General features: G+C 51.2%; 1 protein-coding gene across 2 annotated transcripts; it reads left to right on the forward strand.

Moving 5' to 3' along the window:
- Positions 1 to 499: 499 nt before the first annotated feature.
- Positions 500 to 24,225, forward strand: mertka (c-mer proto-oncogene tyrosine kinase a). Of its 2 annotated transcripts, none has more exons than XM_084667284.1 (19): positions 500 to 824; positions 1,690 to 2,065; positions 2,203 to 2,303; positions 2,397 to 2,567; positions 12,449 to 12,535; positions 13,378 to 13,493; positions 14,871 to 15,060; positions 15,582 to 15,727; positions 18,591 to 18,726; positions 19,006 to 19,156; positions 19,616 to 19,704; positions 19,837 to 19,932; positions 20,297 to 20,377; positions 20,507 to 20,599; positions 20,786 to 20,904; positions 21,077 to 21,186; positions 22,008 to 22,167; positions 22,840 to 22,976; positions 23,186 to 24,225. In XM_084667284.1, exons 1-19 carry the CDS (start codon positions 746 to 748, stop codon positions 23,637 to 23,639), a joined length of 2,892 nt encoding a protein of 963 aa, XP_084523410.1. In that variant the 5' UTR covers positions 500 to 745; the 3' UTR covers positions 23,640 to 24,225. The 2 variants fall into 2 exon arrangements, with proteins under 2 accessions (XP_084523410.1, XP_084523411.1); XM_084667285.1 differs by having other exon boundaries at positions 1,708 to 2,065.
- The last annotated feature ends 1,803 nt before the right edge of the window (positions 24,226 to 26,028 follow it).

The raw sequence follows: 26,028 nt of genomic DNA on the forward strand, positions 1-26,028 counted from the left end.
CAGCAGAGGGGTGTCCCCCCCCCCAGGCATTGCTCTTGAGAAAATGTCATGTCATTGTCCCCCCCAAAATTGATTGATTTTCGCCACTGGATACAGCCTTTATTTCTTTCATTCTGTGGTGGCGGCAGGCCAGAGGAATGTCAAAGGGCAGAAACCTGCCGTGTTGGCACAAGGGCGCCACGTTGTGGGAAAATTGCGCTTTTGAAAAAATTGAAATAGACTAAAACAATGTGTGGTTACATTTACAATGCGTGTCGAATGGAAGATGAAGTAATCTTGCTGTGGTTAACCTCGTTAAATAATGATAAAACTGCTAATCTGCGTGGAACCAGTTAGTGCGGCGTGTGACAATGATTCTGGCATTTTAGCAAAAATTGTCTATTCTAATAGGCCTAATAGTGGTAGTCAGATAACGTTGTGTTGTAACGGTCTTTATTTATCAATCCTGAAGTCCCGCCCTAAATGGGATCCCTCTCGTGACGTCAGTGGAGTACAAAAGTTTACCTTTTGCTCTACAAAAACGTGATACATTCGCTTGAAGTCTCCTAACTGAAATTTGGCTGAGTTTTGAAAGTTTTGCTGTGTAAAGTATTGTTGTGTTTAACAACAATGTTCGTTATTATTTGCCGCGTCGTGTCAGATTGCTCAGAATTTGTCAAGTAAACGTAGTAGCCGAATTACTTTTAGTAGCCTAGAGTAGGTCTTGGGTGTTAAAACACCACACTTTTGTCCGAAGGATTTACCAATGGCGAGGTTAAACTTAATGACAGTTTTCTTCTCAACAACAAACATTATTTCTGTGATTTTTGGAAATCTGGAGACTGGTAAGTAAATGTTTCTTGGATTTAGATCGTTCTTTACGCACTTCAACAGAGCTCGGGAGAACACTTAGCCTACTTTGATACACTTCTTGTGTGTTTCTTACATTTCTTCCTGCGCTCGCATGTAGAGCTACGTGTTAAATATGTTATCCCCCTCTCTTTGATGAGAAACCCCAGATGGGATCCATTACGCTGCCTGGTATTTGCAGGCTACATTAGGGGGCGGGTTGGATGTGTTGCAATTCGGAGTTTAAAGGTCTGTTTTACTATAAGCTAATACAAACCTTAACTGAATAATCCTGATAATATAAACATCAATAACCACATGGTGATAGTCTTTTTAGGACAAACGCAGGGAATGCTGGTGGAACAGCTCGGAGGAGCAGAATGAGTATAGGAAGGGGTTAGAGTGGGAGGATGCAGGGGTCGACAGGGGAGGTGAGGAGAGGGAAGGTAGAGGAAAGTATAAAAGTAATGTCTACTGACACCGTACATACAGGCTATTTCAAACACAAGGCTAAGAAGAATTTTCTCATCACACGCTTCCCTGATGTAGTGAAGGTTTTCCCAGTCTGTCAGCTTTGCTTCCTTGGGTTACAACTGAAAAAAAGCACTTATTTGCGTTCCAGATTTCTTCATAGATTCCCCCCCCCCCCCCCCCCTCCTCTCCAATGATCTGGTGTTCTATCGATTTGTCCCACATTGTCAGATTTACCTACTATAGTGCAACACTATCAGGCATAACCCTTACTTTGATCTGCGCAAGTGCAGTACGCTCTGGTAGGTGGATTGGACAAGTAGGATCAAATGTGAGGACTCCCCCTGTAACAAAATGAGTATTTCTCATAGTGGTATTGTGTGATGGCAGCCTCCATGTTGACTGCAGAGAATCATGCACATGGTCCGCATCCTGAGGGCCTGTTCCAGCCAAGGGGGAGCCAGGGCCATCCTCCCCAGCCCACGGGCCTCCCAGAGGGGCAGATCATCCCGGCTAGTGCCCCCCGTGTGCAACTCAGCCCGGAGGACCTGCACAGGCTGCACTTCAAGCCCACGGTGGGCAGCCTGCATATGTCCGAGGGCCACGAGGCCAAGTTCAACTGCTCCATTGACATCCCCGACTCCAAGCTGGACCTGGCGGTGATATGGCTGAAGAACGGCCAAGAGCTGTCGGAGAACCTGCAGGTGGTCATCAACGAGCTTCAGACGGTCACTGGCGGGGTCATGACCCTGCTTTCCACAGTCAGGTGCGTCTGCAGCTGGGCCACACACGCATCTGCTTTGGTCCTGTTTCCTAAAGGCCCTTCTCAGTTTTAAAAGTATGTGTGTGTGTGTGTGTGTGTCTGCGTGTGTGTCTGTGTGTGTTTGTGTATGTGTGTTCCAGAATCACCAAAGTGCAGAGGGCTGATTCTGGAGAGTACCGTTGCATGCTCGGCGTCAGTGATGCAATCATAAAGTCTCAGCCAATCAGCATCAAGGTTGAAGGTAAGCTCACACATCACACACATCAACACTATTGGATGGTCGTAGATCTGTCATAGGGCGCGGAGATTGAGCGGTGTGTGTGTGTGTGTGTAGGTCTCCCGACGTTCGTCAGGCACCCCGAAGACGTGAACGTGAGCAGGAACGTGGCCTTCAGGCTGTGGTGTGAGGCGGTGGGTCCTCCAGAGCCTGTGGAGATCCGCTGGCTACGCAATGGAGTTCATGACGGAGCCCTTCACTCCTCCCCCAGCCAGCTCAACGTGACAGGTACACACACACACACACACACACACGTAGGTACACACTACGCACACACACCACACACACGCACAGTATGCATTAACCTTCGACACACACACACACACACCAACAGAATTGCACTGTAACTTGAACGTGAACTCTCAGTAGCATTGATGTCAGGGTTTTACATGGTGTCTTGTTGTCCTCTCTCACGCGCTGTTTCTTGGTGTACATCCCCCTGTCTTCAGGTCTCCTGTATATGTTCTCCTTTCTGAGTGACCCTGTCTGAGTTGTCCATATTGCTCAAGGCTGAGTTCCCTATGCTGATACACTGTGTTTCTGCTGATACAGAATGTCTGGGTGTGCAAGGCTGAGGAGCAAGATGTGGGAGTTCATGTGCTGTGACTCCCATGTGCTCGATGTGTCTGTCATCTCTAGAGGTGCCTATCCATCTCTCTCGTTCTCCTCTGCTCTGTCTTCTGATCCGTCATTATTGGTCTCTTTAGCTATCTTTATGATCTTATTTAACCTCCCTCTCTTTTTCTCTTTGTCAGACCTGTCAGTTCAGTCTGACCTCGGTTTGGAATTTAAGAAAACTGGATTGTTGAGTCAGGTGTCTAGATATAGATGCAGTGATCTGAAGTGTGATCCTGCATTTAATTCCCTCTCTGGGAATTCCCTAATGCATCTTTCTTTCTGTTTTCCTTTCTCAGTTTCCAGCATTGCTAATTATTATCTCTAAGTTAGCTGCATGTGTAATAAAATCATGTTTGTGTTAGGAAGACAGCTGTTTGTGTAGCCCTGTGCTTGAAAGGAAGACTGTTCTTGTGTGGGGTCATGTGTTCATCTAGCAGTGCCTTGACACAGGACATTCCTGTCTCAGTTGTTACAGGGAACACAACTACAACAGGAGACTGGTGGGGTGGCTCAGAGGGGGGGGGTTAAAGGCACAGCAGGAGAGGTGCTTCTGGTGGGGCGGCTGGGAGGGGAGGGGTTAAATTAGAGAGAGCCGAGCTTGGGCCAAGCGTGTGCTGGGCCGGGGCAGGGAGCAGGGCTGTGCTGGGGCACACAAAGGCAGTTCAGGCTCCTAGCACAAAGGCTTCATTGACAGGCCAGCCCACCGCTCTGGGGTGGGAGGGGCCTGGCAGGCTGGCAGAGCCCCCTCTCTCCCGGACCCTGCGAGGCTGGAGCTGAGCAGCTCGACCCGGCCGTCTGCACACACACAGCTCACTCAGCCTGTGCTGCCCCACATGGCACCAAGGCACACCTGGAGATTACAGGCCGGCAGTGATGGGATTAGGAAAAGATCTGCATGCCTTGTGTCTTAATCCTGCTGCTGCAAGGTGGTCGTTGGGAGAGCCAGTTCTGCCCATGTTGTGGATGAGAATGGCAGCCCACTCTGACCTCACGGTCCAGCCCGGCCCCAACAGCTGTCTCCATGCTTGGGCCCAGCAGCAACAGGGATGAATTCACCATGAAAACACTCTGGGCCTCATGTAATAACGCTTTTGCGCCCACTTCTGGCGTATTTGTTTCGCAATTTGCGCGTAAAAGCATGGCGAGGTATGTACTAACATGCCGCACTGAGGTAAAAGCGCAGACTGCCTGTTGCGGGAACTGAAAATGGCAAATTCTGCTTTTTTTCATAGGCATTGACGGGAGAGTGGGAGTTTCCCATAAATAAATGGGAAGGGATTGGTGAAGTGAGCCTGATTATGTATTCCGCGGTATGTACAATAAAAACGGCTGTGAAACGCACCTCTATTTTGCGGTGAAAATGATCCACCTGTTAAAAGCAGGCGTAAACCAGGATGCACGTACATAGGGCCCTCTGTGTTCCGGCCCTGAAGGCTGAAGCGGAGAACAGGTGATGAAAATTAAAACATGCTGCAGTGATATGGAAAGGCAGGCTGGCCGCTGAAGAGGACAGAGGTTTGCCAAGCCAGGCCTGATAATTACACTGTACAAATCACAAGACCAGACTGCCAAGGCTGGAGACTGGTCACACAACTGGAGTTACTGGAAATATACGGACATTCTCAGTTCCCAACAGCTCAAATATTTTGTTTTGTTTTATAGAACTCACCACAGCTGAAGTGAACCGTGGTTCAACGGCTGTGTGCTTCTGACCCCTAGATCGCTGTTTTTATCTGCCCACTAATGAGTGAAAGGAGTTGTGACAGAAGTCTGTAAAACATGCTCTCTGTTACCCCCCTCCCTCAGAGAGAAGGGAACATTTTGTTGGTATACTTCAAGCCATGCGGTGGCAAACTAAAATAGAGTTTAGGTTAGGTTGAGCCATATTTGGCTGATTGCGGTATTGAGCAACATTCTGTGTGACCGTAATCCAGCCTTCCGCCAATCTCCAAGCAAACTAGTCCTCCTTTCCTCTCCTCCTGTCCTCCTCTGTTGAACCCCCTCTCCTGTGTTGTGGGGCTAGGTTGACTCCTCTCCCACTCTCCTGTGTTGTGGGGGTAGGGTGTTTTGGTGTTAATAGCTGTATAGGGGCTGGCGGTATTTACAATCTGCTGCGAAAGCTGAGCAAGATAGTAGGGGGTCTTTTAAAAAAGAAAGTTGTGCTTTTTTCCCAAACAAGAACATACAGCAGTTTGGTTTCTCAAGTTTCTTGCTAATATAACTGCTTATATCAAGCGCCTTTCACCGTCCAATCATATTCAAGTGAACATCCAGAGCTGCTCCTCTGGCCTCAGCTCACAGCTGCCGCTCACCATGACCACCAGAGCTCACCCTTCCCTACCACTATTCTGCTGACTGTATCTGGAAGGTTCCTAGCTAGCTAGTATGCATGGTGCATCTGGAAGGTTCCTAGCTAGCTAGTCTGCATGGTTCATCTGGAAGGGTCCTAGCTAGCTACTCTGCATCTGGAAGGGTTCGAGCCAGCTAGTCTGCATGGTTCATCTGGAAGGGTCCTAGCTAGCTAGTCTGCATGGTGCATCTGGAAGGGTCCTAGCTAGCTAGTCTGCATGGTGCATCTGGAAGGGTCCTAGCTAGCTACTCTGCATCTGGAAGGGTTCGAGCTAGCTAGTCTGCATGGTGCATCTGGAAGGGTCCTCGCTAGCTAGTCTACATGTTGTGGAGGGTTTATGAATAGCCAGCAGGGACGCCATGGAAACAAAGGGACATTATGGAGCTGTCATTGCAGTCCCCCCCCTTCCTCTTCCTCCCTGTGCCAGCATGATACTGGCATTGCGTAGGAGTATCCTGACTGCTGCTACTGGTATGGCAGAACAGTGTAGGGCAGGAGTGTCAAACTCCGGACAGTGGCCCTTGAGGACTGGAGTTTGACACCCCTGGTGTAGGGGGTTAAATATTGGCCAAACAACCAAAACAAATTCCCCTATGGTTAAAAGGAAGGTGGGAAACTGAAGTGTATTAGCATGGACCAAATAATGCCAATACCAATAGAATTACAGTTATTTGACTCTATGGGTTAAATCAGAGCAAGAATGGTCAAAGTAAGGTGAAATGAAATATGTATTTAATAACATTGCAAATGAATTAAATCAATTACAAGTCAAACATGTCACAAACTGAAGCCTAACTCTTACCTACGCTACCATGATTATTGTAAACCAGAGAGAGACAACAAGAGGTGAGCAAAGAGAATGAGTACAAGGACAAGCCAGAGCTGAGGAGAAGGTCTCAGGAGATCAAGAATCCACAGAACAATGCTTCACATTTACTTTTATACACAAGAACAACCAATCAGACCAGTTCTTGACCCTTATCAAACTATGACTAGCAATGCTGCAGTAAGTTACACAATGGGGTGTGAGAGCTATCAAGTTGAGACCCTGTCAAGCAACTCCAGATTTTAGCATATGAGAGGCGGGGGCAGGTTGACACCCAACCTTACAACAGACATACACTGGCAGGATGGGAACATCAAAATGTTGAATTGAACTGGCATTGAAAGAGCCCTTTTACCCACTAATGATGAGTCATCTCCTGTGGTAAGTTTTGTCATCGTGTTACCTTGTCTGACTACAGTGTCCCCCCTCCCTCCCTCCTCCACCTCCTCCTCTGTAGCTGACAGACAGCATTCTTCACATCTTAGCAGGACTGAACATTTTGACTTCATACCTAGATGGTGTCAGAGTGTGATAATGGGACTCTTAACCGTGAAGCTAGCTTTCACTCCCAGGGTTTTGAGGAAGTTGAAAGAGAACATTCACTCTTGCGATATTGATCTTGATTCTCGAGTCAGTACTGCCGACAGCTGACGTGGTGGGACTAGAGAGGCCGTCTTGGTCACACGTCGGAGGTGTGGAGATGGTGACTCCTGTGATAGGACTGCGTGAGGCAGCAGTCAGGCTTCACTGAGGCTTCTTCACCTTTGGGTCACACCGCTGTTCAGGACTACAGGCCTCGGTTTACCGTCATGCATCCTTTTTGCTCCTCCTGCATGTCTCCTACTCCCCCAGTGTCTCCTACTCCCTCAGTGTCTCCTACTCCCTCAATGTCTCCTACTCCCTCAGTGTCTCCTACTCCCTCAGTGTGTCTCCTACTCCCTCTGTGTCTCCTACTCCCTCAGTGTGCCTCCTACTCCCTCAGTGTGTCTCCTTCTCCCTCAGTGTCTCCTACTCCCTCAGTGTCTCCTACTCCCTCAGTGTGTCTCCTACTCCCTCAGTGTGTCTCCTTCTCCCTCAGTGTCTCCTACTCCCTCAGTGTCTCCTACTCCCTCAGTGTGTCTCCTACTCCCTCTGTGTCTCCTACTCCCTCAGTGTGCCTCCTACTCCCTCAGTGTGTCTCCTTCTCCCTCAGTGTCTCCTACTCCCTCAGTGCCTCCTACTCCCTCAGTGTCTCCTACTCCCTCAGTGTGTCTCCTACTCCCTCAGTGTGCCTCCTACTCCCTTAGTGTGTCTCCTACTCCCTCAGTGTGTCTCCTACTCCCTCAGTGTCTCCTACTCCCTCATTGTCTCCTACTCCCTCAGTGTGTCTCCTACTCCCCCAGTGTGTCTCCTACTCCCTCAGTGTGCCTCCTACTCCGTCAGTGTGCCTCCTACTCCCTCAGTGTCTCCTACTCCCTCAGTGTCTCCTACTCCCTCAGTGTGCCTCCTACTCCCTCAGTGTGCCTCCTACTCCCCCAGTGTGTCTCCTACTCCCTCAGTGTGCCTCCTACTCCCTCAGTGTGCCTCCTACTCCCTCAGTGTGCCTCCTACTCCCCCAGTGTGTCTCCTACTCCCTCAGTGTGCCTCCTACTCCCTCAGTGTGCCTCCTACTCCCTCAGTGTGCCTCCTACTCCCTCAGTGTGTCTCCTACTCCCTCAGTGTGCCTCCTACTCCCTCAGTGTGTCTCCTACTCCCTCAGTGTGCCTCCTACTCCCTCAGTGTGCCTCCTACTCCCTCAGTGTGCCTCCTACTCCCCCAGTGTGTCTCCTACTCCCTCAGTGTGCCTCCTACTCCCTCAGTGTGCCTCCTACTCCCTCAGTGTGCCTCCTACTCCCTCAGTGTGCCTCCTACTCCCTCAGTGTGCCTCCTACTCCCTCAGTGTGTCTCCTACTCCCTCAGTGTGCCTCCTACTCCCTCAGTGTGCCTCCTACTCCCTCAGTGTGCCTCCTACTCCCTCAGTGTGCCTCCTACTCCCTCAGTGTGTCCTACTCCCTCAGTGTGCCTCCTACTCCCTCAGTGTGTCCTACTCCCTCAGTGTGCCTCCTACTCCCTCAGTGTGCCTCCTACTCCCTCAGTGTGTCCTACTCCCTCAGTGTGCCTCCTACTCCCTCAGTGTGCCTCCTACTCCCTCAGTGTGTCTCCTACTCCCTCAGTGTGCCTCCTACTCCCTCAGTGTGTCTCCTACTCCCTCAGTGTGCCTCCTACTCCCTCAGTGTGTCTCCTACTCCCTCAGTGTGTCTCCTACTCCCTCAGTGTGCCTCCTACTCCCTCAGTGTGCCTCCTACTCCCTCAGTGTGTCTCCTACTCCCCCAGTGTGTCTCCTACTCCCTCAGTGTGTCTCCTACTCCCTCAGTGTGTCTCCTACTCCCTCAGTGTGCCTCCTACTCCCTCAGTGTGCCTCCTACTCCCTCAGTGTGTCCTACTCCCTCAGTGTGCCTCCTACTCCCTCAGTGTGCCTCCTACTCCCTCAGTGTGCCTCCTACTCCCTCAGTGTCTCCTACTCCCTCAGTGTGTCTCCTACTCCCTCAGTGTCTCCTACTCCCTCAGTGTGTCCTACTCCCTCAGTGTGCCTCCTACTCCCTCAGTGTGCCTCCTACTCCCTCAGTGTGCCTCCTACTCCCTCAGTGTGCCTCCTACTCCCTCAGTGTGCCTCCTACTCCCCCAGTGTGCCTCCTACTCCCTCAGTGTGCCTCCTACTCCCTCAGTGTGTCTCCTACTCCCTCAGTGTGCCTCCTACTCCCTCAGTGTGCCTCCTACTCCCTCAGTGTGCCTCCTACTCCCTCAGTGTCTCCTACTCCCTCAGTGTGCCTCCTACTCCCTCAGTGTCTCCTACTCCCTCAGTGTGCCTCCTACTCCCTCAGTGTGCCTCCTACTCCCTCAGTGTCTCCTACTCCCTCAGTGTGCCTCCTACTCCCTCAGTGTGCCTCCTACTCCCTCAGTGTGCCTCCTACTCCCTCAGTGTGTCTCCTACTCCCTCAGTGTGCCTCCTACTCCCTCAGTGTGCCTCCTACTCCCTCAGTGTCTCCTACTCCCTCAGTGTGCCTCCTACTCCCTCAGTGTCTCCTACTCCCTCAGTGTGCCTCCTACTCCCTCAGTGTGCCTCCTACTCCCTCAGTGTGCCTCCTACTCCCTCAGTGTCTCCTACTCCCTCAGTGTGCCTCCTACTCCCTCAGTGTCTCCTACTCCCTCAGTGTGCCTCCTACTCCCTCAGTGTGCCTCCTACTCCCTCAGTGTGCCTCCTACTCCCTCAGTGTGTCTCCTACTCCCTCAGTGTGCCTCCTACTCCCTCAGTGTGCTTCCTACTCCCTCAGTGTGTCTCCTACTCCCTCAGTGTGCCTCCTACTCCCTCAGTGTGCCTCCTACTCCCTCAGTGTGCCTCCTACTCCCTCAGTGTGCCTCCTACTCCCTCAGTGTGCCTCCTACTCCCTCAGTGTGCCTCCTACTCCCTCAGTGTGTCCTACTCCCTCAGTGTGCCTCCTACTCCCTCAGTGTGCCTCCTACTCCCTCAGTGTGCCTCCTACTCCCTCAGTGTGCCTCCTACTCCCTCAGTGTGCCTCCTACTCCCTCAGTGTGTCTCCTACTCCCTCAGTGTGCCTCCTACTCCCTCAGTGTGCCTCCTACTCCCTCAGTGTGTCTCCTACTCCCTCAGTGTCTCCTACTCCCTCAGTGTGCCTCCTACTCCCTCAGTGTGCCTCCTACTCCCTCAGTGTGCGTCCTACTCCCTCAGTGTGTCTCCTACTCCCTCAGTGTGCCTCCTACTCCCTCAGTGTGTCTCCTACTCCCTCAGTGTGCCTCCTACTCCCTCAGTGTGTCTCCTACTCCCTCAGTGTGCCTCCTACTCCCTCAGTGTGTCTCCTACTCCCTCAGTGTGTCTCCTACTCCCTCAGTGTGCCTCCTACTCCCTCAGTGTCTCCTACTCCCTCAGTGTGCCTCCTACTCCCTCAGTGTCTCCTACTCCCTCAGTGTCTCCTACTCCCTCAGTGTCTCCTACTCCCTCAGTGTGCCTCCTACTCCCTCAGTGTGCCTCCTACTCCCTCAGTGTCTCCTACTCCCTCAGTGTGCCTCCTACTTCCTCAGTGTGCCTCCTACTCCCTCAGTGTGCCTCCTACTCCCTCAGTGTGCCTCCTACTCCCTCAGTGTGCCTCCTACTCCCTCAGTGTGTCTCCTACTCCCTCAGTGTGTCTCCTACTCCCTCAGTGTGTCTCCTACTCCCTCAGTGTGTCTCCTACTCCCTCAGTGTGTCTCCTACTCCCTCAGTGTGCCTCCTACTCCCTCAGTGTGCCTCCTACTCCCTCAGTGTGCCTCCTACTCCCTCAGTGTGTCTCCTACTCCCTCAGTGTGTCTCCTACTCCCTCAGTGTGCCTCCTACTCCCTCAGTGTGCCTCCTACTCCCTCAGTGTGCCTCCTACTCCCTCAGTGTGTCTCCTACTCCCTCAGTGTGCCTCCTACTCCCTCAGTGTGCCTCCTACTCCCTCAGTGTGTCTCCTCTCCCTCAGTGTGCCTCCTACTCCCTCAGTGTGCCTCCTACTCCCTCAGTGTGCCTCCTACTCCCTCAGTGTGCCTCCTACTCCCTCAGTGTGTCTCCTACTCCCTCAGTGTGCCTCCTACTCCCTCAGTGTGCCTCCTACTCCCTCAGTGTGCCTCCTACTCCCTCAGTGTGTCTCCTACTCCCTCAGTGTCTCCTACTCCCTCAGTGTGCCTCCTACTCCCTCAGTGTGCCTCCTACTCCCTCAGTGTGCCTCCTACTCCCTCAGTGTCTCCTACTCCCTCAGTGTCTCCTACTCCCTCAGTGTGCCTCCTACTCCCTCAGTGTGCCTCCTACTCCCTCAGTGTGCCTCCTACTCCCTCAGTGTCTCCTACTCCCTCAGTGTGCCTCCTACTCCCTCAGTGTGCCTCCTACTCCTTCAGTGTGCCTCCTACTCCCTCAGTGTGCCTCCTACTCCCTCAGTGTGCCACCTACTCCCTCAGTGTGTTTCCTACTCCCTCAGTGTGCCTCCTACTCCCTCAGTGTCTCCTACTCCCTCAGTGTGCCTCCTACTCCCTCAGTGTGCCTCCTACTCCCTCAGTGTGCCTCCTACTCCCTCAGTGTGCCTCCTTCTCCCTCAGTGTGCCTCCTACTCCCTCAGTGTGTCTCCTACTCCCTCAGTGTGTCTCCTACTCCCTCAGTGTGCCTCCTACTCCCTCAGTGTGCCTCCTACTCCCTCAGTGTGCCTCCTACTCCCTCAGTGTGTCTCCTACTCCCTCAGTGTGCCTCCTACTCCCTCAGTGTGTCTCCTACTCCCTCAGTGTGCCTCCTACTCCCTCAGTGTGCCTCCTACTCCCTCAGTGTGTCTCCTACTCCCTCAGTGTGCCTCCTACTCCCTCAGTGTGCCTCCTACTCCCTCAGTGTGTCCTACTCCCTCAGTGTGCCTCCTACTCCCTCAGTGTGCCTCCTACTCCCTCAGTGTGTCTCCTACTCCCTCAGTGTGCCTCCTACTCCCTCAGTGTGCCTCCTACTCCCTCAGTGTGCCTCCTACTCCCTCAGTGTGTCTCCTACTCCCTCAGTGTGTCTCCTACTCCCCCAGTGTGCCTCCTACTCCCTCAGTGTGTCTCCTACTCCCTCAGTGTGTCTCCTACTCCCTCAGTGTGCCTCCTACTCCCTCAGTGTGCCTCCTACTCCCTCAGTGTGCCTCCTACTCCCTTAGTGTGCCTCCTACTCCCTCAGTGTGCCTCCTACTCCCTTAGTGTGTCTCCTACTCCCTCAGTGTGTCTCCTACTCCCTCAGTGTCTCCTACTCCCTCAGTGTGTCTCCTACTCCCTCAGTGTGCCTCCTACTCCCTCAGTGTGCCTCCTACTCCCTCAGTGTGCCTCCTACTCCCTTAGTGTGCCTCCTACTCCCTCAGTGTGCCTCCTACTCCCTCAGTGTGCCTCCTACTCCCTCAGTGTGCCTCCTACTCCCTCAGTGTGCCTCCTACTCCCTTAGTGTGCCTCCTACTCCCTCAGTGTGCCTCCTACTCCCTTAGTGTGTCTCCTACTCCCTCAGTGTGCCTCCTACTCCCTCAGTGTGTCTCCTACTCCCTCAGTGTGCCTCCTACTCCCTCAGTGTGCCTCCTACTCCCTCAGTGTGTCTCCTACTCCCTCAGTGTGTCTCCTACTCCCTCAGTGTGCCTCCTACTCCCTCAGTGTCTCCTACTCCCTCAGTTTGTCTTGGTTTGTGTCCTCTCCTGTTCGGTGTCTCACCCTCAGTAGGCCAGGCTTGCTGTCCTGTGTTTAACCTTCCCTTGTATGTCTCTGCAGGAGTGGACCAGTTCACCCAGTTCAGCTGTGAGGCTCACAACCAGAAGGGCGTCAGTACTTCCAAAGAAGCAACCGTCAACATAAAAGGTAATGCTGTTTTTATATATTAATGTTGCAACATAGTTCTGTGTTGCTTGTAATATACACATACATACATTTGCACACACATAAACACACACACACACGCACAGGTACATAAATGAGAATTGACTGTGAAGCATCTGTGCAGGTCTAAGCAGAGACAAGAAGCTGGCCACTTCCTCTGAATGTATGCCCATGTTTTGACTGACTGTGTGTGGTGTCTGATGGTGTGTGTGGTGTCTGATGGTGTGTGTGGTGTCTGATGGTGTGTGTGGTGTCTGATGGTGTGTGTGGTGTCTGATGGTGTGTGTGGTGTCTGATGGTGTGTGTGGTGTCTGATGGTGTGTGTGGTGTCTGATGGTGTGTGTGGTGTGTGTGGTGTCTGATGGTGTGTGTGATGTTTGATGGTGTGTGTGGATTCTGATGGTGTGTGTGGTGTCTGATGGTGTGTGTGGTGTCTGATGGTGTGTGTGGTGTCTGATGGTGTGTGTGGTGTCTGATGGTGTGTGTGGTGTCTGATGGTGTGTGTGGTGTCTGATGGTGTGTGTGGTGTCTGATGGTGTGTGTGGTGTCTGATGGTGTGTGTGGTGTCTGATGGTGTGTGTGGTGTCTGATGGTGTGTGTGGTGTCTGATGGTGTGTGTGGTGTCTGATGGTGTGTGTGGTGTCTGATGGTGTGTGTGGTGTCTGATGGTGTGTGTGTGGTGTCTGATGGTGTGTGTGGTGTCTGATGGTGTGTGTGGTGTCTGATGGTGTGTGTGGTGTCTGATGGTGTGTGTGGTGTCTGATGGTGTGTGTGGTGTCTGATGGTGTGTGTGGTGTCTGATGGTGTGTGTGTGTGTTTACTAGTTCTCCCAGCTCCTGTCTCCGAGGTGACAGTGATAGAGAGGCAGTCTAACAAGCTGATCCTGAGCTGGACCCCTGGCCATGATGGCTTCTCCCCCCTCACCTCCTGCCACATCAAGGTAGGACCAGCCTACGGGCCAGGCCAGCTCACAGTCCAGGGCTTGAAATTAACTTTTTTACTTGGTGGCACTGGTGCTCCCAACTTTGCATTAGGAGCACCAGCAGAAAGTTAGGAGCACCACAACTACCATGTTTATGTTATCGATTTACAGGCTTCAGGGGGGGGGTTGTTGTTTCTGACTGGTTGTAGAACTCGAGACAGCTCTCAGCTCGGCAGATACATTTCCTCTGTATGCCTGCGCCTCGTCCATTAACTGTATACAGCGGGACAAGTTATCCCTTACTTCTCAGCGTGAGAAATACAAGGTGTCGCGTGAGATATGGCTGAAATGCGCAAGTCTCGTGGCTGATGCGTGAGAGCCCTGGATTTATTTTGAGTGCTGGTTAGCTCTTTATCACGTGACAACCCAGCGCAGTGACTAGGAGTGACTGACGGCTAATATTAACGAATCAAAAATCTGCATTCAAGTTTAGAACATAAAGATGAAGTTTAATTGGTCATGTAACGTTGGCTAGAGCGGTGGACCGGTCACTGTATCTGCTCACAGCAGGCACACACTGTGCAGTAGGCTAATTAGCAAGCTCTTTGTAAAGAATTGAAAACAGTTTGCACCATGACGATTATTTGCATTCACACAAATGCTCTCAAATATATTTGAGGTCACACAGACAAAATTGTCTGTGATGCAGTTTCTTTTTTACATATGTCCTATTTCATGCCGTACACCATACATGCTGCATGTCTTCCGCACCAGCATCAGCACCGGTTTTAGGTTCATCAATGTATAAACCTGCTTCGTGTGTCTGGTAACACACCCTCTACCTCCCAGTGTGATTAGCAGAGCTGTGTGGAGTGTTTGTAGAGCGAGGGAGGAGTGTGTGCGTGAGGGGAGGAGACTGACAGGTGTGTCTTGCTCCAGGTGAGGGAGGTGAGCAGCAGGAGAGGGGAGGTGACTGACAGGTGTGTCTTGCTCCAGGTGAGGGAGGTGAGCAGCAGGAGAGGGGAGGTGACTGACAGGTGTGTCTTGCTCCAGGTGAGGGAGGTGAGCAGCAGGAGAGGGGAGGTGACTGACAGGTGTGTCTTGCTCCAGGTGAGGGAGGTGAGCAGCAGGAGAGGGGAGGTGACTGACAGGTGTGTCTTGCTCCAGGTGAGGGAGGTGAGCAGCAGGAGAGGGGAGGTGACTGACAGGTGTGTCTTGCTCCAGGTGAGGGAGGTGAGCAGCAGGAGAGGGGAGGTGACTGACAGGTGTGTCTTGCTCCAGGTGAGGGAGGTGAGCAGCAGGAGAGGGGAGGTGACTGACAGGTGTGTCTTGCTCCAGGTGAGGGAGGTGAGCAGCAGGAGAGGGGAGGTGACTGACAGGTGTGTCTTGCTCCAGGTGAGGGAGGTGAGCAGCAGGAGAGGGGAGGTAACCGCCACCAGAGTGGTCAACGCCAGCGTCCCTCCCTTCCTGTGGACTGTCTCCGGCCTGGCGGCCATGACACGCTACAACATGAGCGTCTCCTGTAGCAACCAGGTGGGGGTGTCGACCCCTAGCCCCTGGATCCAGAGCAACACCACCGAAGGAGGTGAGTAGCAGGATGTGGGGATGGAGGTTGGGAGGGATGGAAGTTTGGAGGGAGGGATGAAAAGATAGAGGGATGTGGGGCCTGAGAGATGGAGCCCTGTGTGTCTGACCAGTGTGAAACCCCTTTTCTCGAGCTGTTTCCCAAATGGGTTGTTGTTGACGGCGTCCTGGCCCCTCCCCCCTCTCCAGTCTTCCTGTGTGGCCTCTGAGGAAGCTGGGAGCTCCAGGAACAGGGTGGGGCTTCCTTCCTGGGGAGCTACCACAGAGAGATGGGGTGGGGGGGGTTATTTCTGTCTTCGGAATTTGACATTGACTCTTGCCAGAAACTCTCCAGTGTGCGGAGAAATTAGCCTAGTTGACCATAGTGTGACATCTGTTGCTTCTTCCCTGATAAAGACTGTTTCTGACACGATTAGTTACTATCAGACATTTACATTGTGCTTCTGTACTACTGTGTTGTTGTAAGTTAATCACGGCTGAGTGTGACCTTTGCCCCCGCCTCCCTGTCCTGTGATGTCACAGTGCCGTCGGTGTTCCCTGGGAATGTGTCGCTGCAGCTGAATGAGTCAGTCCTCGTGGTGCGCTGGCGGCCGCCTCCCGCAGACAAGATCAACGGCATCCTGACAGGATATGATGTCATCGTCAGCCGCGGTCTGGTGGTCGACAAGGTGAGCTGACAAGACTCTCCCTTAAACCACACAGGGTCAGTTAGGACCAGACAGGGTCAGTTAGAACCACACAGGGTCAGTTAGGACCAGACAGGATCAGTTAGAACCACACAGGGTCAGTTAGGACCAGACAGGATCAGTTAGAACCACACAGGGTCAGTTAGGACCAGACAGGGTCAGTTAGGACCAGACAGGGTCAGTTAGAAACACACAGGGTCAGTTAGAACTGCAGACTAAAGTTCCTCTTTCAGTGACACCTCCAGCCTCATCTTCTAAGCATACTCTTGCATACTGTACAGACAGTATGAAACTATGGCCCTTCCTTGTACGGAATAGAGAAAATAACGAGCTTGCAACACACAGCACTTTCATACTGTCAACACTTGAGGCCCAATTAAGGCTGAACTCATGATGACTGGGCTGGTGCTTGTGCAGAAGTCAACTTCCTCTTCTCGTGTTTTCTTCTCAGACACACTTCCCCTCGTACTTCTATCCAGATGACTGGAGCTCTGCCTGGGTATTTTTGGTAGCAGATACTTAAACCACAGACGCTTTTATCCAAAGTCAAATCGAACAGATCATTATGTTTTTATGAGGGCTGTCAGCTGGTTCCGCAGCTGAGCATAGTTTATTTTCTCACGGCTGAACTGCCTGGCGGATCTTGTAAATATCTTCTTGATCTGACCTTTGGTCTTTTAAGACTATCTCCTGGCAGTTGATGACATTAACCAGGTCATGTCTTGCAGGTGTGTTAGTATAGACAGGAGACTGCAGATCTGCGTGGTGAATATCAGGGATGCACTGAAGTTATCGGCGTTTTGGCCGAAAGAGAGGTCAAAAATAAGAGCCACGCATAACTGCCCAGATTTCACTGTCATTCGATCTAGCCATTATCACTGAAGTCAAGTCAGTTTCAGGAAGGATATTGACAGATATTCCTTATTAGTTTCCTTACGTCCGCTAACACCTGTTAACAGCAGGGGCCGTCAACAAAGTCATAAGTTGTTTCATTAAAATGTCACAAATTTGTATGTAAATAGTTTACATTAAAATTTCAATAGCTTTTGGTCATTTGACCTACTAACCTCAAGACTATTTCCCAATTTTCATGTCAGTGGTGTGGAAATACTTCTGATAAGGACATCAAGTTTGCAATCAGCGCCGTTGGTTCAGGATAAATCTTTTTTTTTTTTTGGGGGGGGGGGGGGGGTATGGTTAGGGGGTATGGTGGTGATTAATACGTCTTATACATAATAATGCAATAATACTTTTAAAATATGTCTGTTAGGTTTTTGGCTAAGTGTATCCTGAACTTTCGTTTTCAACCCAAAATGTTAATTTTGGTGCATCCCTAGTGAACATCTGTGTTGTGGTATAGCAATGCTACTGAACAGAACACTTATTAGGCTGATCCGGTGGAATAAGGTACTTGGGTTTCTAGACTTGGTGCTGTGTCTGCACTGGTGCTGTGTGTGTACTGGTGCTGTGTCTGTACTGGTGCTGTGTCTGTACTGGTGCTGTGTCTGTACTGGTACTGTATCTGTACTGGTGGTGCAGACCAGTTCTATTGGATGGAAAGATGACTCATGTTGTGTGTGTGACTGACGGGTCATGTCTTTCCTAGTGAACCCAGGATAGCTGGCCCAGATCTACACTGCTCTCTGGCACAATGGTTCTTCCTCCACTTCCTGTCTGTGTGACGGTAACAGGAAGCTGACGCTGTGAAACATGGATGTGTGTTTTGTCTGTTTTGACCAGCGTGCAGCTCTGAGTCATGGATGACTGAATGGAATGACTACACAATAGAACACATAACTGTGTCAGCTGCGTCATTGCACACACACAAAGGCTTACAAGAACAACTGCAGCAGGTAGTGAAGGTCATATGTGTCTGGCCTGGTTCTGGTATGCGCAGGGTCAGCTATGGTAGCTTCCCTGCAAGCTGATGAAGCCAGCAGCTGGACTGTAGTGACACCTCAACATGATGACTCCCAGGCAGAGCGGACCTCACAGCAGGCCTCATCACCCTGTGTTCCTCAAAAGCGCCCGCATGCACAAAATACCCAAACCACACAAACATCCCATAACTCTGCTTATTCAGATATGATTGAATGTTCAAATGTTTTCGAGAAGCTAAATATTTCTTGTTGACTTTAGGATGCACATTTAACGAATGACATCAGCAGTTACTGGTGTGGATGTGTCATAGTATTCCATTCTTCATATTCCGTTCCTCCGTACATGTGGGAGGAGGAGGGGAGAGAGAGGGGAGGAGGAGGTGAGAGGGGGTTGGGGGAGAGAAGAGGAATAAAGAGGGGATAATTGCTGCTTTCGGAGGGAGAGGGGCTATAACACATCCTGTTTGTTTATCACTCTAACTGTTGACTCTAACCACTCATTATTTGAAGTAGTGAAGCCGCCTAGAAATTGTTGCTGCCTGGTAATAAATCCCGGAGCACCCTTGAGAAAGAGACACACACACACACACACACACACACACCTAGAACAGCCTGTCCCCAGTGCTGCGTCAGCTCAAGACCATTCAGAGAGGAACTCATCAAGCTGCCATGCATGGTTGAGCAACGCTGGGTTTCTCCTGTCATATGACTTTCACACACACACACACACACACACACACACACACGTATACATACACACACAGACACCGCTGCCAGGCAGGAGAAACCACATTCTTCCCTTCTCATCAACTATTTCCGCTGCGTTCTGGAACTGTGGACAGGTGTGGGTGTCTCAGAGCTGGGGGACATATCAAAAGGACCTTGATTACTTTAGGATATTTTTCAAAGATATTACAAGTCTGATGTGGTGTGTGAGTACATGAATGCCCCTGTGTGTGCTCCAGATCCACAGCTACAGCACGTCTGCCTCCCTGGTCCTCCAGGTGTTTAACAGCAGCTACAGCGTCCAGGTGGCCGCCTGCACACAGGCTGGCCAGGGCATGCTCAGCCCCCCCACCTCCATCTATGTCCCGGAGAGCCGTGAGTACAGCACACGCACACTCACGCCCACACACGCACACAGAAAGACAACCGGCAGACAGTGAGTGGATGTGTCCTGTGTTTGTATGTGATAGTGTGTAAGTATGATACGCTGCGTTTTGAGCAGAACCGGCTGATAACACTGACCACAGCTAACCTCCTGTCTACACACAACACATGATCATGATTAGCCTGTCAACCAGCTGTGCCCTTGATTACATCAGACGTGCGTGTGTGTGTGTGTGTGTGTGTGTGTGCGTGTGTTGTCCTCCTCTGCAGGATGGGTCCCTCCCCCCTCAGCCAGGCCGGACCCCCAGGCCTCTGGCTGGTTCTCTGTCCTGCTGGGGTTGGGGACGAGTGTGTGCCTGCTCCTGCTGCTGCTCTGGGCCTTCATCTGCCTGCGCCGCCATCTCCAGGACACACGCTTCGGGTAGGACGGACACACTTCCGGTTTGGGGGGTGGGGGGGGTCTGTTTTCCTCACCGGAGGCCCATCTGGCTGCTGGTGCAGCTGTAAGTGACTGTGTGTGTCCGGATGCTCAGTTCATTAAGCAGAGGAGCTGCTGTCTGAGCTGCAGCCACAGCACACACAGCTGAGACAGCAGTCCGCTCCTCCCCCTCCCCCTCTCTCCTTGTCGTTTCCTCTCCTGCCCTCGTCTTGTCTCCTCTCCCTCCTTTCCAGAGTCCATTAACAAGCCTCTGACTCAGTTCGTCCTCTCCTGAGACAGATAATTGTGTCATGGACATGATGGACTGCTATTTAACCCTGCGAGCTGCCCTGCTGCCTGTGAGAAACGGCTCAGCTGAACAGTTGTAAACATGAGAAGGACTTCCTCTGGAGTGAGCCTGTAACGCTCTGTAACGCTGCCCCTCTCTGGCGCCCCCTGCAGGCAGCTGTTCGGCAGTGCAGAGAAGCTGCAGCCCGTGGTCCAGTACAGGCCCCAGAGATCCTACAACCGCTCAGACATCGAGATCACACGTATGAGCCCTCCTCAACCCCGCTGGACACACAGCCGAGAGTCTGGATCACTTCACCCGGGTGCTCCAGGCATATGTTAACGTGTAACTGTTTGTGTGTGTGTGTGTGCGCACGCGTGTGTCCGCACTCCAGTTGCCAATCTGGGGGTGAGTGGTGAGCTGCAGGCTAAGCTTCAGGATGTGATGGTCCTGAGGACTCTGCTGACCATAGGGAAGGTCCTGGGAGAAGGTACGTTCTTCCACTAGTCTGTCTCCCTACCTGAACATAGCGGCTTGACCCACCTGCTACATCTGAAAATCTCTTGTCTTGTTGAAAAAGCTCTTTTCACCCTTGTTAAAAATGTGTTTGTTGTCGTCTATGTTCTTTTTTATGTTCTTTTCTTCTGGTGCATTGTTCTTTTTCATTTAACTTTAACTGTGTCACAGGACTCTTAAACAGACCTTAGTCTCAGAAGCTCAACAGTTACAACAAAGGTTGAAAAGTTCACTATATAGGTCCAAGGCTATATATAAGTGAATCTATAATTGGTCCAACGTTATATACAACTGTTATGTGATAAAATATGTGACATGAAGTTGCTGTTGTTGACCAGGTGAATTTGGTTCGGTGGTGGAGGGGCGACTGAAACAAGAGGACGGATCCTCTGAGAAAGTGGCTGTGAAGACCATGAAATGTGAGGCTCCTCTGCTTCCAGCCCTCCCTCACATGGTGCACACCCGTGATTCAAATCAAATATACCTCAGCTACTTTCAAATGTGTTTGATCAGTGTAGTTGACGCAGGCGTGGTGTGTGTCTCTCTAGTGGACAGCTTCTCTCAGAGGGAGATAGAAGAGTTTCTGAACGAGGCAGCCTGCATGAAGGACTTCCACCATCCCAACGTCATCAGGCTGCTGGGTGTGTATGACTGAGATCAGAACTGCATGTGAAAGGACCAACGTGTGTGTGTGTGTGTGTTCCTGATTATATCTGCTGAGGTGGGTTAGCACAGCGGATGTGTGTGGAGGGGGGCTGACTGCTGTGTTCCAGGTGTGTGTGTGTGTGTGTGTGTGCGTGGAGGGGACTGACTGTGCTGTGTTCCAGGTGTGTGTCTGGAGACAGGGCCAGCCCACGCCCCCAGGCCCATGGTCATCCTGCCCTATATGACCCACGGTGACCTGCACAGCTTCCTGCTCCGCTCACGCCTCAGGGACAGCCCACTGGTGAAACTGAAGACTCTCTCTATCTCCCTCTACCTCTCTCTCTACCTGTCTCTCTCCCTCTCTCTCCCCCTCTCTCTTTCTCCCTCCCTCTCATTCTTCTTCTCTCTCTCTCTGAGATTCTGATGATGATTCTGATGAATGATGATGATGATGACTCTGTGTCCATCCTCAGTACCTACCCACCCAGACGTTGCTCAAGTTCATGATTGACATTGCCATGGGGATGGAGTACCTCAGTGGGCGGAACTTCCTGCATCGTGACCTGGCTGCTCGCAACTGCATGTAGGCAGCAGAAACTAAACTGCATTCTTCTGTAAAGGCTTTTTACAAGCAGTGTCACATACTGTAACAGAAAGCAACGACAAGGGGGGTTTTAACTGACTTATTGATCTGCAGCTATACCCATCACCAGTGAGCTATACCCATCACCAGTGAGCTATACCTGTCACCAGTGAGCTATACCTGTCACCAGTGAGCTATACCCGTCACCAGTGAGCTATACCCATCACCAGTGAGCTATACCCGTCACCAGTGAGCTATACCTGTCACCAGTGAGCTATACCTGTCACCAGTGAGCTATACCTGTCACCAGTGAGCTATACCCCTCACCAGTGAGCTATACCTCTCACCAGTGAGCTATACCCCACACCAGTGGGCTATACCCTTCACCAGTGAGCTATACCCGTCACCAGTGAGCTATACCCGTCACCAGTGAGCTATACCCCTCACCAGTGAGCTATACCTCTCACCAGTGAGCTATACCCCTCACCAGTGAGCTATACCCCTCACCAGTGAGCTATACCCCTCACCAGTGAGCTATACCCCTCACCAGTGAGCTATACCCCTCACCAGTGAGCTATACCCCTCACCAGTGAGCTATACCCCTCACCAGTGGGCTATACCCCACTGGTATAGCTCACTGGCCCGTCACCAGTGAGCTATACCCATCACCAGTGAGCTATACCCATCACCAGTGAGCTATACCCATCACCAGTGAGCTATACCCCTCACCAGTGAGCCATACCCATCACCAGTGAGCTATACCTGTCACCAGTGAGCAATGCCTTGTTTTGACTGCCCCCTCCTCCTTGCGGTGTGTTCAGGCTGCGTGACGACATGACGGTGTGCGTGGCGGACTTTGGCCTGTCCAAGAAGATCTACAGCGGGGACTACTACCGCCAGGGCCGTGTGGCCAAGATGCCCGTCAAGTGGATCGCTGTGGAGAGCCTTGCTGACAGAGTGTTCACGGTCAAGAGCGACGTGGTAATGATCCTCTCGGTTTGTTTTGGGTCACCTGGTCTACCTGGATCAGTGTGTGTTCACCTGCATGAGAGCGTTTACCTGGATGAGAGCTTTTACCTGGATGAGAGCGTTTACCTGGATGAGAGCGTTTACATGGATGAGTGCGTGTCTGGTGTTTACCTGGATGTGAGAGTGTCTACCTTGTGCATCCACAGACTGTAGTGTTGGGTTTACTAAACTACCAGATCCTCTTGAACATGCTTCTCACCTCAGTAAATCTGTCATCCAGTAAAAACCCCACATCTACGCAGGGCAGAAGTTTGAGAGGAGGGGAAGCTGTACCATAGAGGAACAACAATGTGTTCTGTTAGCACATGCTATTTTTTAAATGACATACAGGGGGATTTGAACCTTCAATCTCTTGATCTGCAGGTACATGCTCTATCACTGAGCTCTCTAAGAGGAGGTGAAGTTTTAATGTAGCTAGGAGATGTCTGAGCTGATAGCTGAGACCTGCTTACCTTACACCGTGTCTGGAATGCTCCTTGACTCTGACCCCCGAAATACTGTAGAACGATGCACTTATGATCTTTGATTTTCTGCTTTTTCCTATTTGCTCTATTTTAATGTTGCTTTGTAGAAAGAATGAAATGATGACTAAAGGAAGTGTGACTGTGTCCCTGTGTGTGTCAGTGGGCATTTGGCGTGACCATGTGGGAGATTGCTACGCGGGGCATGACCCCATACCCGGGGGTTCAGAACCACGAGATCTACGACTACCTGCTGGAAGGCCAGAGACTCAAGCAGCCCGCAGACTGCCTGGACGAGCTGTGAGTCCTGCTGGGTGGGGCTGTCATGTCTGTCAGTGTGTGTGTGTGTGTGTGTGTGTGTGTGTGTGTGTGTGTGTGTGTGACGGGGATCGGAGGCTATGGGTGTGCACAAGTGCGTGTGTGTGTGAGGGGAATGTTGGGACGATGTTTCAGTTCCATCAGTACAGACCAACCAGGACCCTTGTGTGTGTGTGTGTGTGTCCCTGCAGGTATGAGATCATGTACAGCTGTTGGAGGTCCGACCCTCTGGACCGGCCCCCCTTCACCCAGGTCCGGGAGAGGCTGGAGAAGCTGACCGAGAGGCTCCCGGAAGCTTCCAGCAAGGAGGACATCATCTACATCAACACCTCCTTCCCTGAGGAGGAGCCCCAGGCTGCAGAGGAGACACGTCTAGACACACCCCTCTTTAGCTCCTCCCCCTCCTGCAGCCACCAGGCCCCAGACTGCTCACTGGTCCGGGTGGACATCCATGAGAGCCAGGAGGATGAGGAGGACGACCGCTATGTTGTGGTCATGTCCTCCACAGACCCCACCAGGAGAACAGCCACCCTTGTGGACACGCCCCTACTGTCGAGTGACGTCTCGGGTCTGGCCAATGGGGAAGCAGCTGGGGAGTGCTGTGGGGCGGATCAGAACTCGGGCGAGACAACACTGCTGCTCTGACTGCCAGACTGACGTCACCTTGATGACCGACTGATGATACTTTGACGACTGAAGGATATTGACAGAATTGTATTCAACCTCAAGCTAGGAGTTGAAGTTTAATTCCCAATGGTCTGCAGTACTTGCCTGTTTGCTATTGCCTACATACACCTATCATGGTAACCCCTCATGCAAAACATTTTTTTTGTCTCTTATTGGTCCAATGAATAATTTTTTCTGAAGAAGGAAGTTGGTCTCCAGCAAACAATGCTAAAAAACTGTGAAACTACAGTCAGTGTAAATGTTTCCAGAAAATACTTGACACTCTCATCAGAGTGTGGTTAAATATGTTCATGGAACTATGCACATTTTTGACATTTGAAATAGAACTGTACATATAAAGTGTGTATAATGTATAGTAAGAATTTGTATATATGTAAGTATTAGTGTATGCTGGTGATTCTGCTGTGCTAAACTGTGTTAGTTTACTTGTCAATAAGTTAAACATTGACCAACGAGTTTAATAATTGAGAAATTTGCATGATTTTTTTCATGATGGAATAAACCTTTGGATGTATTAAAAGGTGCATTCTTTTGACTATTCTAATACCTTCTCTGCCAGTAGAGTCTGTGTGTAGCCAGGTTCGCGGTTTCCCCGCACAATTGAGCTATTTGGAAAATGTAGATGTGGAAAATGCAGTAGCAGGAAATGTATGTGACTCTACGTCTACGGATGCTAAACTATTTCTGCTCCTGCTAATCGTTTTCTGCGACTGCGAATTAGCATTGACCCTAATTTGACTCCATATGATATGCTTGTAACATCAGAAGATTGAATTTGGCACACGCTCGATTACATGCACAGGGACAGGGCACATCGCAGCGCATCTCATTGGTTATCACATAACTGAGAACACATTAAGTTCTCAACGTTTTTTTAGGGGGGCTATTTTCATAAAGAGCCGCAACTGCAACAATATTACTGTAAGGTATTTTCTTGTGGGCTTTTATTGTGACAGGGGGGGTTGTGGTTTCTGACGGTTGGAAGAGTGAGAGAAAAATAAAGGAAGACGTGCCGTGCCGTCTTGGTCGAGGCATTGATGGGCTTGTGTCCTTGTTTATTGTCCACACGACCCCATCTCAAATGAACCCAAACAGTCGGCTACATTGGTGACAGCGGTGGGATGAATTTAATCAAAAAAAAAATTCTGGTTGGGGCCTGGCATGGCTCTGCTAGCTACGTCGATGGGCTTGTCGGGTGCAGTCGGTTGGCGTTAGCTGTTGCTAACTCCGCTCTGGTTTAGTTTTTTTCCACAGTTATGGTAGAGTGTTGATTCCGCACGTTGTGCCTATGGAGTAGTCTCGTTTTAGTTCAAGTTATGGGGGAAATAAGGAGAAACGACACGGTGTGCAAATGGAGGAGAGCCAGAAGCACGTGGAGGAGGGCCAGATGGGCGGCCCCACGCGGAGGGCATCGGCGAGCGCTGCTCCATCATCTCCTTCGCCACGCGGGCTAAACTCCAACACTTCCGCCGGGCCAAGATGCTGCGCCACCGCCAGCTGCAGTACAGGTTCTTCCCGGAGATCGATGAGAGGCTGGAGGAGGCCCTGCGGTGGTGCGACGACGCATGGGAACGCCTCGATCCTCCACGCGTCGGCCCTGGGTCTGGTGTACCTGCCCCTGTCGGTGACCGAGCGCCTCTCATGTTCCTGCCTCTTCAGCTGAGGCATCTGCTTCGCCTACAAGACGTCTGCCTCACCTGCGTTCACCAGACTTTGTGTTTACTGTGTCCATTTCATTTTTTTCTCATGTGCTCTCTGATACATGTGTCAGTCATATCTGGTATATTTGGGGGAGTATGTGTGTTTTCTGTTTGTGGGTCACTTGCTCTCTGATACATGTATTAGTCTATCTAGTATATTTGGGGGAGTATGTGTGTTTTCTGTTTGTGGGCCACTTGCTCTCTGATACATGTGTCAGTCAATCTGATATATTTGGGGGAGTTTGTGTGTTTTCTGTCTGTGGGCTTCCTGCCCTTTGTTTGTTGTGTCGGTGATCTCTGGTGTATTTGGGGGAGCATGGGTTGTCCTTTGTGTGCATTGGGGTGGCCTTGGTCTGGTTCGGTTAAAGTCGAAGGTTCTCAGCATGGTGTTGCCTATGTTCCTGGGTTTTGTGCCGTGTCTGTCTGTCTGTCCTTTTGAAACGGGGACGTTTCTTTTCGGAGGAGGGGAGGTATGTAAGGTATTTTCTTGTGGGCTTTTATTGTGACAGGGGGGGTTGTGGTTTCTGACGGTTGGAAGAGTGAGAGAAAAATAAAGGAAGACGTGCCGTGCCGTCTTGGTCGAGGCATTGATGGGCTTGTGTCCTTGTTTATTGTCCACACGACCCCATCTCAAATGAACCCAAACA

This window comes from Hypomesus nipponensis, chromosome 11 (assembly GCF_054491055.1).
Source record: "Hypomesus nipponensis isolate SF chromosome 11, ASM5449105v1, whole genome shotgun sequence".
NCBI classification, from domain to species: Eukaryota; Metazoa; Chordata; class Actinopteri; order Osmeriformes; family Osmeridae; genus Hypomesus; species Hypomesus nipponensis.